Source organism: Pelobates fuscus, chromosome 7 (assembly GCF_036172605.1).
Source record: "Pelobates fuscus isolate aPelFus1 chromosome 7, aPelFus1.pri, whole genome shotgun sequence".
Taxonomy (NCBI): domain Eukaryota; kingdom Metazoa; phylum Chordata; class Amphibia; order Anura; family Pelobatidae; genus Pelobates; species Pelobates fuscus.
The window spans coordinates 101,454,702-101,469,003 of record NC_086323.1 but is presented as its reverse complement, the minus strand read 5'-3'; the positions used below and the strand labels follow the sequence as shown (position 1 = coordinate 101,469,003).

At 41.1% G+C, this 14,302-nt stretch overlaps 1 protein-coding gene across 3 annotated transcripts in view; it reads right to left on the bottom strand.

The window, feature by feature from the left end:
- Positions 1-1,974: 1,974 nt before the first annotated feature.
- CFAP100 (cilia and flagella associated protein 100) overlaps positions 1,975-14,302 on the bottom strand; it is a 32,510-nt gene continuing 20,182 nt past the window's right edge. For 2 of the 3 annotated variants that reach the window (XM_063426268.1, XM_063426267.1), the window contains exons 14-16: positions 7,725-7,927; positions 7,437-7,530; positions 1,975-3,920 (exon numbers count right to left, since the gene is read on the bottom strand). In XM_063426268.1, the coding sequence (XP_063282338.1) occupies positions 3,807-3,920; positions 7,437-7,530; positions 7,725-7,927 (411 nt within the window). In that variant the 3' untranslated portion in view covers positions 1,975-3,806. Of the gene's footprint in view, positions 3,921-7,427; positions 7,531-7,724; positions 7,928-14,302 lie in introns of all 3 variants that reach the window. The other variant, XM_063426269.1, reaches the window with a different exon arrangement.

The following is a 14,302-nucleotide window of genomic DNA, read 5'->3' as shown; positions in this document are numbered from 1 at the left end:
GTGTTTTACCTTTGCACCAAAAATAAAGAATAAAAAAAAAAAAAACAATGATCTAGGACAGAAAATACATTTATTTAAAAGCAAAACCTGTAAACTAACAGTGATGCTTTAAGTTTTTGGCAACCATAGACAGAAGAGTGAGTTGTGCAGCAGGTATCGTTACTGTTACTAACTCCACTCACCGCACGCTAAGCCTGAAGCCAGTAGAGAGTTCCACGAAGTTATAGTCTATTATCTGCTACCTGCATGCATGGCCGCCATCAGGGCATGACAACCGCAACGGTTGTCATGGGCCCGGCGGTCCTGGGGGGCCCGGACTGCTCAAGTCGTCCGGGCCCCACATTCAGTGGTTACATACCGGGTCGCAGGGGGCCCTGCGACCCCGGTATGTACCCACTGGGCCAGCCTCTTCTCCTGGGGGGCCCAGTAGCCGGTCACCTCAGGGCCCCCCAGAGGCTGGCCCTGCTGACAACCGGCGGGCGCGCGAGGGAGCACTCTCCTCTGAGTGCTTCCTCTTCAGCTCCCTCGCGCACCGTACTGATGCCGGCATCAGTACGCGGCGCGCGAGGGAGCTGAAGAGGAAGCACTCAGCCAGGGAGAGTGCTCCCTCGCGCGCCCGCCGGGTGTCAGGGAGAAATTTGAGTGAGTGGGGGTGGGGGAGAGGGAGGGAGAAATTTGAGTGAGTGGGGGAGAGGGAGGGAGAAATTTTAGTGAGTGGGGGTGGGGGCGGGGGAGCGGGAGGGAGAAATTTGAGTGAGTGGGGTTGGGGGAGAGGGAGGGAGAAATTTGAGTGAGTGGGGGTGGGGGAGAGGGAGGGAGAAATTTAAGTGAGTGGGGGTGGGGTGGAGGGAGAAATTTGAGTGAGTGGGGGTGGGGGAGAGGGAGGGAGAAATTTGAGTGAGTGGGGGAGAAGGAGGGAGAAATTTGAGTGAGTGGGGGTGGGGGAGAGGGAGGGAGAAATTTGAGTGAGTGGGGGGGGGAGAGGGAGGGAGAAATTTGAGTGAGTGGGGGGAGAGGGAGGACATTTGAGTGGGTGGGGGTGGGGGGGAGAGGAAGCAAATTTGAGGGGGTGGGGGTGTGGGGGGGAGAGGGAGGAAATTTGAGTGAGTGGGGGGGAGAGGGGGCAGAGATTGACATCCATCACACACACACACAATGCACCCCTTGCACACAGAAAAACACACAATGCATTACACACAGACACACATACACAAGCAATGCATCCCTTACACACAGCAACACACAATGCACCCCTTCCACACACTCAGTGCATCCCTTACAGACACACACACTGCATACCATACATACACAAACTCACCTTGCAGCCCTTACACATACAAACACAGATTCACACAATGCATTCTTTACACACATCAGGACATCCCCCCCCCCCCCCACACACACACACCCCTGTGAACAAACTCATTGGTGGAACATGAAGGTGGACCCTGGGACCCAGACCTTGAGCTGTGTAAAGGGCCCTCAAAAAATGGAGCTGCTTCCCGTTCTCCCAGAACATTGATTTTTGTGACCACAGTTACAAACCGCCTCCAGAGAGCCTGTTCTACACCAGACCAGTGGAGCCAGATGGCAGCTGAAGCCCATCATCATCCTCATCTGGTTGTAAGTAGGCAATCTAGTATATTATTCGTGGCACTAATCTCTAATTTACCTCACATTAAAGGGACACTATAGTCCCCAGAACACTGCAGCTTAATGTAGTGGTTCTGGTGTCTATAGCCTGTCCCTGCAGGTCTTTTATTGTAAACACGGCGGCACTGCAGCACTGTGTTAGTTAACATGGCAGATCATATGGGTGGGGCACTGTGATGTCACATGGGGGGCGGCAAACTTTACTTTTGCCTAGGGCGGCAAAAATCTTTGCACCGGCCCTGCAGACACTGCATCCCTGTGGGCGGACTCGGGGGGGGAGCTGTGTCAGGGGCCCCAAAATTTCTGATGGCAGCCCTGCCTGCATGACATGCAATCAGCCCCGAAGGAGCAAGAGGGCAGCATTATCATTTCCCAAAACACGAGACACTAGTGACAACAGAAAGCCCCTTTCTGAGTAAAGTTAGCATAGGTAGGGTGAATAAAGTTGTGCATGTGTGTGTTTGCATTTGTCCATGGATGTCTGCGTGTTTGTGTCTGCATGAGTTTTACAATCTATGTGCACAAGAATGCATATGTTTGCTATAGTGTGTCTATTGTGCTAGTGGGTATCTCTGAGCAAGTTTATACCTTTGTTTGTGCATCTGTGTTTTCTTTATGTCTGTGTGTGAGATTGTGTTTGTATGGCAAGTTATGCATGAATAAATCTGTATGCAAAATTGTCTACTTGATTATATGTAAATTGCTACCTATGTATGTGGTGCTAATCCGATGTGGATGAGGGGGGCTTGCAAAATTGTTAGGATGGTTGGCCTTTACCTTAAACCTCTCCAATCCAAACACCCCTTTATTCTAATCTTTACCTTAAGTATCTAATAATACTGCCTCAACGCTAATCCTAAGTCTCTCCAACACTTACAGTATGTTTAACTCTTTATAAATCTTATCATTTGACACAGCGCTCTTTTAATTGCTGAATTGTTCTTAGCGTGATGCTGTGACATAATGATTGCAGTGTCTTTAATGCGTCAGTCTTTTTATCTGGAATACGTTTATTCACTAAACACCAAATAGAAGTGAAATGAACTCCAAATTGTAAAATTCAGACAAAAAGTACTAAGTTTGATAAACACTGTAACTCCACTATAGTCTCAGATTATTGGTTTGACCCTAAAACGTTTTGTCTCAATTTTGCAGTGTGGATTCCAAATCACTAATATTCAGTGTTTAGTTAATTAACTAGCATGATGTTTTACAGAAAGTAGTCAAACTGTTTTAGTACATTTCAACAACTTTGGTTTCTTGGGTACCTACGCCATATTAAGTCAGGTGGGTCTGTAGAATAAACCTATGCTGATGCAGGAGTGCATTCACTGGCTGAAAGCACTCAGATCATGGTCTCAGATAATGTTTTCAATCCTAAATTGTCCATGCTTTGCTTTAAGGAACAACCATTATGCTCCCTCAAAAGCAAGACCAGATGCAGGGGAAGTGGCCAGAAGTGCCCAGCCAGACCCAGGTAAGGTGTCACTATGTAATTTAGAGTGACACTACAGGCACCCAGACCACTTCATTGCATTGAAGTGGTCTAGGTGCAATGTCACTGTCCCCTTATCCTTGCAATATAAAACATTGCAGTTTCAGAGACTAGGGTTAAGACTGCCTCTACCAGGGTTTAACTCCATGAAAGGACAATGGATGTCCTCACACTTTGCTTGAGGATGTCCAGTGTCTTCTAAATCCCCCTATCCAATGCTTGCCTGTGGGGAAGGCTAATGCGTGTGGGCACTTGCCAAGCATTAGGTTCCTCCCATCGGCTGACGTCCAGAAAGACGACAGATCCAGCACCGAGGGACTTTGGCACTGGAAACAGGTAAGTGACTGAAAGGGTTATTTACACCTTTCCTGGACGGGGGCTTTGGAGGCAGCGGAATGCTGTAGTGTTAGGGATTGAGTTTTGTATTCGTAACACTAGTGGTCCTTGAACAATTTTACTACTTAAGGATGGTACCAGCAGTAGTGGTTATGGAGCTTGGAATATTTCTTTGAGTGAATGATTCTGAGTGCTGATTGCCCAGGAGGGGTCCTGGCCTGGTTAATAATGGTGGAGGTAAGTTACATTCCTTACATATTCATGTCCATTTCCATTCCATACGAGCAGGTCACATTGTACATCTGGACCCTGTAAGACAAAACTAGCTGAAAAAAAGCAAAGCTTCTTCCTTCTCCTTGTCTATTATGTCCTGGTCTTTATCGAGCTTGAGTTTCAGGGCTGGTGGATCAGAGCGAGCCATCAATTTCCTCCCAGTCTGTAACATAAAACAAAAGCAAATAGCATGTTTCTATCAACCATACATTTGTATGTAAAATCATAATAATTTTACACAGGGCGGTGTTGATTTAGGGAAAAAGACTCAATTCTACTGCCAAATACTTAACCTATAGCTATAGAAATAATTGGAAAGTTAAGGGTTAATCTTAAGGCCATTGTGTTTTAGCTAACATTTAAAAGTACATAAATAAATTCAACCTGAACTTAAATTCTAACATTAAGGAATATTATTATTCTAACCCTAAAGTTAGGGTTAATGCTAAACGCTAAAAACTAACAAAAACTCAATATCTTGCCTTTCGGTAAATTCCCGCTCACATCTCAAATTAGTTTTTGCTCACTTGTGCCTTTACAGAGTGAACCAGTTCCAAGGCACATCAGACTCATCCCACCCATAACGGCAGTCCAGAACAGAAAGACCGGCAAGTTCTCTCTGCACAAGAAATACAGCAATCCCGGGCAATTGTTTCAGCCTTTTTTGGGCCTCATCAGTGAGGTGTAGCTGATACCACCCCAAGCACAGTGAGCACTGTGTCTACATCTGGATTACCCTTTTAACTTGGGAAGAGCCAAGTTAATGCATTGCAACAAAAACAGAGAATATGAAAATTCTGAGAATGAACAAATGCTTAGAGAAACTCAGTAGAGATATAACGATGTAAAAATATTCCCTTTCATGACAGGAATTTTGTTGCAGGCACAAGTGCACTTTTCGGGTACTATAATGTATTTGATCCCCTGCTGATTTTGAGCGTTTATCCACTGACAAAGAAATGATCAGTCTATAATTTTAATGGTAGGTGTATTTTAACAGTGAGATACAGAATAATGAGAAAAAAAAATCCAGAAAATGTTAATGTGTTTTACCTTTGCACCAAAAATAAAGAATAAAAAAAAAAAAACAATGATCTAGGACAGAAAATACATTTATTTATTTTACCTTTGCACCAAAAATAAAGAATAAAAAAAAAAAAACAATGATCTAGGACAGAAAATACATTTATTTAAAAGCAAAACCTGTAAACTAACAGTGATGCTTTAAGTTTTTGGCAACCATAGACAGAAGAGTGAGTTGTGCAGCAGGTATCGTTACTGTTACTAACTCCACTCACCGCACGCTAAGCCTGAAGCCAGTAGAGAGTTCCACGAAGTTATAGTCTATTATCTGCTACCTGCATGCATGGCCGCCATCAGGGCATGACAACCGCAACGGTTGTCATGGGCCCGGCGGTCCTGGGGGGCCCGGACTGCTCAAGTCGTCCGGGCCCCACATTCAGTGGGTACATACCGGGTCGCAGGAGGGATTTTGTCCCACTCCTCTTTGCAGATCCACTCCAAGTCATTAAGGTTTTGAGGCTGACGTTTGGCAACTCGAACCTTCAGCTCCCTCCACAGATTTTCTACGGGATTAAGGTCTAGAGACTGGCTAGGCCACTACAGGACCTTAATGTGCTTCTTCTTGAGCCACTCCTTTGTTTCCTTGGCTGTGTGTTTTGGGTCATTGTCATGCTGGAATACCCATCCATGACCCATTTTCTTTCTTTTTTTTTTTTTTTTTATAAATTCTTTTATTACATTTTTTCTCAATTATACACAAAAAAGAAAGAAAACAAAAAAAAACGACACATCCAAGACACATATATCAACATAACACAATTATGCCATTAATAAGTGTGTTCTATTCCTCATGGGTTATCACATCAATATACCGTATATACTCGAGTGTAAGCCGACCCGAATATAAACCGAGGCCCCTAATTTTACCCCAAAACACTGGGAAAACTTAATGACTCAAGTATAAGACTAGGGTGGGAAATGCAGCAGCTACTGGTAAATTTCTAAATAAAATTAGATCCTAAAAAAATGATATTAATTGAATATTTATTTACAGTGTGTGTATATAATGAATGCAGTGTGTGTGTATGAGTGCAGCGTGTGTGTGTATGAGTGCAGCGTGTGTGTGTATGAGTGCAGTGTGTGTGTATGAATGCAGTGTGTGTGTGTGTGTGTGTTGCAGAGCCTTGGTGGGGGGTGGGCATTTTTATTATTTTTTTATTATTTTAATAATTTTTTTTGTTAAATTATTTTTTATTTTTGTATTTTTTTAAATTATTATTATTTTTATTAATTTTTTCGTCCCCCCTCCCTGCTTGATACATGGCAGGGAGGGGGGCTCTCACTCCCTGGTGGTCCAGTGGATGGGCACTGTGTAGGAGGGGGCTGGCAGAGCTCTTACTTACCTCTCCTGCAGCTCCTGTCAGCTCCCTTCTCCTCCGCGCCGGTCCGTGCAGCTCCCTCTGCCAGTTAACACTGTAAGTCTCGCGAGAGCCGCACTATGACCCCGCGGCTCTCGTGAGACTTACACTGGGAGCTGACAGAGGTGCTGAACGGACCGGCGCGGAGGAGGAGGGAGCTGACAGGAGCTGTAGGAGAGGTAAGTAAACTCTCTGCAGCTCCCACAGCCCCCAGTCTGTATTATGGCAATGTAAATTACCATAAAATTACCATACAATTGACTAGAGTATAAGCCAAGTTGGGGTTTTTCAGCACAAAAAAATTGCTGAAAACTCGAGTATATAAGGTATACAAAAAATAAAAACCAACAGAGTTTCTGTGAAACCGAGAGAGGAGAGGGGTATAAAAATGCTCAGGGGTATATTTGCCGGTATTTACATCTATTTTGAGCTTAGGCCTTTTGTATTTTTGTTAGCCATGCTTGCCACACCCTGTCTTTTTGGAGCATTCAAGAACAGGATGCTTAAATCTCTTTCCATCCTTAGCTGTAAAAGCAATTGAGCTTTAATTAGCTCCCATGATAATTCTTGTGTTTTTTTCCAGTTGCGTGTGAGTATAATCTTATATGCAATAAAACAATGTATAATAAAGCTCTCATTATTTTGTAATCCACAACCCATTTTCAATGCCCTGGCTGAGGGAATGAGGTTCTCACCCAAGATTTGATGGTACATGGCCCTGTCCAAAACACCCCCAAAGCATAATGTTTCCAGTAGAATGGTTATACAAAAAAATGGGATTCCATTTAATGATTATCAAAAGATATCATCTTGTAGTCCTTCCTTGAAAAAACACTCCAAGCATCATAATTGTTCTACAATTTGAATTCCTAGAATGGGGGGCACCAGGGCATTCCTGGTTTCAGCTTGATGTAGTGACTATGGTGCTTGGAATGTTCCTTTTATTTAGGTAGGGTAGCACATAAACCCAGTGTGCATCTAATCTGATTTGCTAAAGGTGGTTTCTTGGAGACACCCACCAGGTCTCCAGCTCCACAACAACCACAGCCTGAAGATCTTGTGTCTGGTTGGACCTTTTGACTTTCTCTACTCCAAACAGAATATATCGAACCCTGTTAGAAAAAGGCGCTAAACAGTAATTTGACATTTAAGACTCTCTGGTTTAGCTATTTTGGACCAAGACAAGACAAATCCAATGGAATGAGCTGGTCCAATATTTCTGCTGTGACAATACTCACTGTTTTTTTGGGATCAGCCTGTGCTCTTTGTAGTGCCTTGCGCAGCCTTTCCTCCTGGTGGAGCTTCTGCTGTTTAATCTTCTCCTCTCTCAGCCTGGGGCAAAACAAGGAAAAAAACAACTTTTTTTAGGAGTTAGTCAAGATAAGAATACATGTATTTTGATGAAATAAAACCATTAAACTGCTCTCACTGGCTCCCGGGTTGTTTTCAGGACCCTTGTGTATTAATTGAGAGTTAGCCCATTGCAATGCTCGCTACCGGAATAACAGTATGTACTTGCTCCACACCTCAGTCTTCTCTCTTTCTCTTTGGCCTTCTCTGCAACTTCAATCCTATCCTTGGGGATCACCTCAATGTTATCCAGTAGCTCCTCCAACTGGTGCTCAATTATCATTAGCATCTGAAGGGCATTGAGGTTTCCTCTGTTCTCTCCAATGCAGGCCTGATATACATCTTCCACCTTTTTGCTGAGAGATGCCAGCATGTTGTCCTATGGAAAGAATAAGTGTTAGATGACTTACATGCCCAGAGTCAAATCCACACACTGTTCCATGCCTGTACTACTTACTCCTGCCTTCTCGCACCCTTCGAAATCTAAAGTTTAAAAAATAGTCAATTGTTCACTGTAGTTCTTTCAGATTCTCTGCAACGGACTGTCCTAAATGTTAGCTTTGGCTTACAGCAGGGCTCAACATTTTAACTTGCTACTAGGCATTGGCAAGTACAATTTTAGCCCTGTTAAGGGACGTGATGATGTGAGGTGGGCAAGCTGAGGTGACGTCAGGGAAGGAGGAGGTCAGCCACGAGAAACGCTGGAATGCTGGAAGCATGGGGTATGAACAATTATAGAGCAATAAATGAATCCTTAGTTAGAGGCAAACATTTTCCTGACGACCTGGCTTGCTAGGAGGATAGAGAGCAGACAGAAGTGACCACAGAAGTCTACAGCCTCAACATTTTTAAACTTCTAAATAAGACTTTGTTGAAACGAGTAGGGAGAGGAGCAAAAGGATTCGAGGCAATATCAATGCTCCAACCGCGTTAGAGAGTGAGAGAGGAAGAAAAGGAATCGGAAGTTTCTGCTGAACTCCGAGATAAGCGGATGCAAGGCCGAGACTGGAAAAAGGAATCCAAACAGTTAATGGAAAAAGAGAGAAGTGATAAAAACAACATAAACAGAGGGAGCGCATTGAGTAATCTCTTATAAAAAGGTGACTGGTGAAAAGATTACTAAAGGTCACTAAAAGAACCTATATATATATATATATATATATATATATATATATATATATATATATATATATGTATATATATATATATAAAACACAAAGGAACTCAAGATAAAGAAGTGTGGGAAAAGACAGTGAAATTACAGTGTGCCATCAAACATGTAAATAATGTGTAACTATATGAGCTCAAGCAAATAAGGATTAATTGAAAAAACTAAACTAAAAACAAACAAACTACAAATATATCTCTGGCCTTTTTTTTTTTTTACAAAAATCTCTTTTTCCATACTACAATCTACTAAGAGATACATCTTGTATATCTGCAGAAAACCTACCTGCCACCTTGTCTGGATGTATATAGTTTTGGGGATATAGTTATTTTGATTATTTTGTGGTTTAAAAAAATAAATAAATAAAAAAGAGGGAGTGATGAAAACGTGCTTAAAAACGATTGACAGTGGAAAAACCACTACCTTTCAGTTACAGAGAAATTGTTTTTTACTGGATAATCCTTAACTATCAGCTATCTGAAGAGATATATATTAGATCCTTCTGGACTATGACTACTATAGTACTTAAGTTGTGCTGTAGTACATAAAACAACCAATAAAGGACAATTGATAATTGATACCATCTCTTAGCACAGTCTAAAGAGAAATATTAAAGGGACACTATAGTCACCTGAACAACTTTAGCTTAATGAAGCAATTTTGGTGTACAGAACATGCCCCTGCAGCCTCACTGCTCAATCCTCTGCCATTTAGGAGTTACATCCCTTTGTTTATGAACCCTAGTCACACCTCACTGCATGTGACTTGCACAGCCTTTCATAAACACTTCCTGTAAAGAGAGCCCTATTTAGGCTTTCTTTATTGCAAATTCTGTTTAATTAAGATTTTCTTATCCCCTGCTATGTTAATAGACATAGAAAGAAGAAAAAAAGAAAGGAAATCTACATCTGATAAATAAAGGGGGAAAAAAAAGATGGCACCAAAAAAAAAGGCAGATTCCAAGAATGCCCAAAAAAATAAAAAACATTAACAAAGAATAAAAATCACAAAATAAATCACTACTGACATATTATGCATCACCAATTGTAGAAGAAAAAATTATCTCAAGAAGAAGAATAAGCTCACCAACAAAACAAACAAATAACGAGCTTACAGGAGAAAAAGAAGCACAAGTCTATAATACTGATGGAGAAAGACCAGTTGTGCCTGAGGACCCCCAAAAGCGAGAAGAAATCTCAAAAGAATTTCAGATAAAAATTCTAGAAGAGCATAGAGACTCTATAAAAAAAAAAAAGAAATTATAAATTATCTTAATTAAATGAAAGAAGAAATAAAACTATTATATAAAAAAAATTCAGGAAAATCAAGATAAAATTGAATTACCGGTAATCATATTTGATATGTCCAAACAACAAGACGTACAGGAAAATACAAATAAAAAACTAATTGAGATGGAAAGAAAAATCGCGGATCCCGAAGAAAGATCAAGAAAAAACAATATGAGAATTAGAGGAGTTCCGGAAGAAATCAAAATTAATGGTACCCGCCAGGGATGTCCTTTAGCTCCCATGTTATATGATTTATCACCGGAACCTTTTGCCCAGATAATTAGAGAGAATGAAGATATAAAGGAATATCAAATTGGGACTAAGAACTTTAAAATATCATTGTTTGCAAAATTGCAGATGATGTTCTACTTACATTGGGGGAACCACAGGGGTCAATGGAAGCATCTGAACGAGATTGAAGCTTAATCGTAAATGTCTTACTATAGTGTTAATTTAAATATATCGCAGGTCCTAGTGTTGAATTTAAGCTCTGAAGAAAATACTAATTTAAAATACAATCTGCAATGGCTAGATAATACTCTTAATTATTTAGGGATAAAAATAGCATACTCCAAAAAACCTATTATGGATTCAAACTATATTACACTATTAAAGGAATTTAAAAAATAAACTTAATGGGTGGAAAAAAGAGTAGGTCTAGGAGTGCCTGATATCAATAAGATCTATGATTCAATTTCATTCTCTCATATTTCAAAATGGTTTAGATCAAATGGAGATTATCAATGGTTGAGCATAGAAAATGAATCACTAAAGACAAAGGGTGTCCGAAATATTATTTGGGCCAAAAGAAAATTAAAATTCAATATGATGAGTCCAATAGTTAGAGATCTGAGTGTAGCATGTAAAATTTACATTATAGGTATCTGAATCTATGGGATTTTAATATTTTTATGCCAGTGATACTTTTGGAGAATATGTTGGGTAATATCAAATTAAAAATTTGGAAAGATAAAGGAATAGCATATCTTTATCAGTTGATTTAAAATAATAAGGTAAAACTGTTTGATACAATTCAAAACATTTACGATATTCCTTCGAGTGGATTTTATAACCATATATAAAATAAAAACTAGTAGATTGATTATGAATATTGCGGATGAAAAAGTAAATTTTAAGGTATATCCAACCATAAAAAAATTGATTAATTACTTAAATTTAAAAGTAGAAGAGGACATATGGATTAGATCAATTCATTTTACAAAAACAGCCATTCACAATGTAAATGTTAGAAACTTACTTTAAAATAACTTTTAGGTGGTACTTAACTCCAGAAAGACTAAGTAAGTTTTTTTTCCCAATGAAAATGGGATATGCTGGAGATGTAATGAAGAAAAAGGGTCATTAGTCCATATTTGGTGGAAATGCACTAATATTCAATCTCAATGGATTAAAGTCTTTAATATAATTTCCATTTTAATAAATAAAAAAAATGGGATTTAGATCCATCACGTGACCTATTCCATATTGATATTTATACCCTCCCAATAGAAACAAGATATATTGTGGTCCATCTCTTGGCAGCATTTAAACTACTAACAGCAAGAAAATGGAAACTGAAGGATGAAGTGGAAATTAAAATGTTACATGTCCAACTAGAATACCAATACCTTATGGAAAAAAGTTATTATCAGAATAATAGTTTAAATTTAGATAAATTCAAAAAAAGATGGTCGGAGTGGGACAGAAAACAGATCCAAATCCTAGATAATATTATGAACTTAAAAGAGAAAGTTTAATTTCACTAATAACTTTCCCTGAGCGTCATGGAATGTATGGTAGTATGAATGTTTTTTTCTGTTAGTTGCGTCACTGTTCTCTATGTAACAAAGAACTGAGAAAATGTGGTCTCTTAAAGCTTAAAAATGAAAATTTCAAGTCTAGTATTAAACAAAAGACACATTTCTCCTTAGCAAGATATTTATACTATGTTATGTAATTGTAATTGTATATTTTGTATTTAAATGTAAAAAAAAATTTTTTTTAGCCCTGTTAAGGAGAAATTCACCCCTTAGTATGCTACAGCTTGCAGTGGTGAGTTACTTTTAAGGCCTCGCTAGTTGGATATTACTTCAAATTTTAAGCAATGTTGGGTATTCAAAATGAGAATAAATGGCAGCAGTAGAGCATCCATATTTAGCATTAAGATTATCTTAATCCCTGACTGGTCCAATCCCGCCACAAGTCAGTCCACATGCATACACAGAGAATTCCTTCTGTTTAAAAAAATAATTATGAAAAACAACTTGCAATTAAAATCAAACATGTGAATATGTCCTGTTTCCCACCTGGTCCCATTTTGCATGTTACGCTGGTAGTTTTTAAAAGTGTCTACTTTTTTTTTTTAAAATTCTTTATTTTTGTAGTGCAGGAGGGTACAATACAGTGACAGGCGCCACAACAGCGTACTTATATATAAAGATGTACAATCTTAACATTGGCAAGGGTACATGCACATTTTAAGATATAAAATGAGATACAAGTGAGGTCCACACAGCAGGTTTAATAAGGGTGAAGCGTTGCTGCTTTGTAGGTCATCTAGTGTGTGAATTAGGGTGCTTTGCTGTGTGCTGCTACAGCAGTATGGTGGGGTGTTGAAGCATGCACGTCTACCGAAAAAAGTAGGCCGGAGAGTCAATTATAACCAGTTGAGTTGGTTATGTAAATAGGTGACTATTCTGGCTTTGCTAAACATTTATAGCAGCGAAAGGAAGATAAAAATTAAATATAGCATTGAAACAGAGTTGAAACATAATTAAAACAAGTAGGAGAACAGCATAATAGAATGATAACTCTTAGTATTGTATGATATGCCTGTGCTGTCGTGGACCGTTAAGTGAGAGCTGACATTGAGCCCACGTTTCTAGGGACTTGCTGCAGCCTGACCTTCCAAAGTCATATGGAAGGTTGTGTGACATTAATTAACGTGTCTCGCGTACTGGTGTGATAGTTAATACCTTAGCGTAAGTAGTAGGGGCCTGGCGGTGCGGTCTAGGCCGTGCGGTTAAGCTTCCCAGCAGTTGGTGAGCCCTGTGTGCTCGCCGCTAGACGGGTGTCTAGGCTTTAGGGTGTTGCTAACGGTGGTTATGTTCTTTGAGATGCATGGGGCGTCCGCTATGGTCTCGGTCTGTGCGCCTGTAGGGCTTCCCCCTTCTATCTACGCCTATCTAATTGGTAGGGTGAAGTTAGCGTGGCCGTGGTTACGGGTTACAGAGGCGCCTGTCGACAAGATCCCCAGGGGCATAAGGTTTAGCTAGAGAGTCGAGGTAGTCGCGGACTTCACACGCGAGAGACATGTGTGATGGTCTCGAAGAGTTTTCTCAGTTAAGTGGGCTGCCAAAATGTCTGGGCTCCTGACTAGGCGGATGGATGAGCTGAGATGAGGGAGTGATCTATTCGTCTTGGCTAGGGAGAGGGGGGGGGGGTAGGGATGGTCCGATATATGGTCCCCTGTATGAACCTTAGTAGCTATAGGCGTCTTATGGTCCCTACGAGGGGCCCCAAAGAAATATGACCCCAGGTGGCCCTCTGTTGGTGGTAAAGGAACATACATAAACTATAGAGAAAATGAAAGAAAATAACTATAACGACTTGCGGTAACTTTTGACTAAGTCCAGCGAACGGTGGAGTCCACCGTTAGGTCCGTTGTGAGAGTGAGAGTCCGGCGACTAGGGCGAAGTATTTCAGCCTGTGCCTGCTGCAGTGCTGGGCACAAAGGGCACAATGTTCGTGACGTCCCATGAGCTTCCAGCGCGAATGCTGGGACGGGTGATCTGCGCTAGCCCCAGGTTGTTCAGGAAGGCACCGGAGTCGTCGGTCGAGGTAAGTTGGAAGGTGTTGCCTCCCTTGGTGGCAGTGAGGGAGTGGGTTGGCCCCCATCTGTACCTGATGCCGGCTTCTTGGAGGGTTAGTGTCACCCGGCGGACTGAGCGCCTCCAGTCCAGAGTGGCTTTGCATAAGTCCTGGAATACTGTGAGTTGCATTTCTTCGAATGTGAAGGGGCTCTGGGTCTTGAATGCTTCCACTACCGCCATCTTGTCACGGAAGGTTTGAAATCGAAGAAGGACGTCGCGGGATGCTGCTGTCGGGGCCCTTGTGGATTTGGGGAGCCTGTGGTAGCCCTCTAGAGGGGTGTGTTTTGCTTGCCTGGGCTGTAAAATTGTTGATAGTAGCCTTCGGAGGAAGTGGGGGAGTTCTTTGTCGTCTATTGTTTCTGCTATGCCCCGTAGTTTTAGATTATTCCGTCGCCGTGCGTCGTCCAGCATGTCCAGTCTGTCTT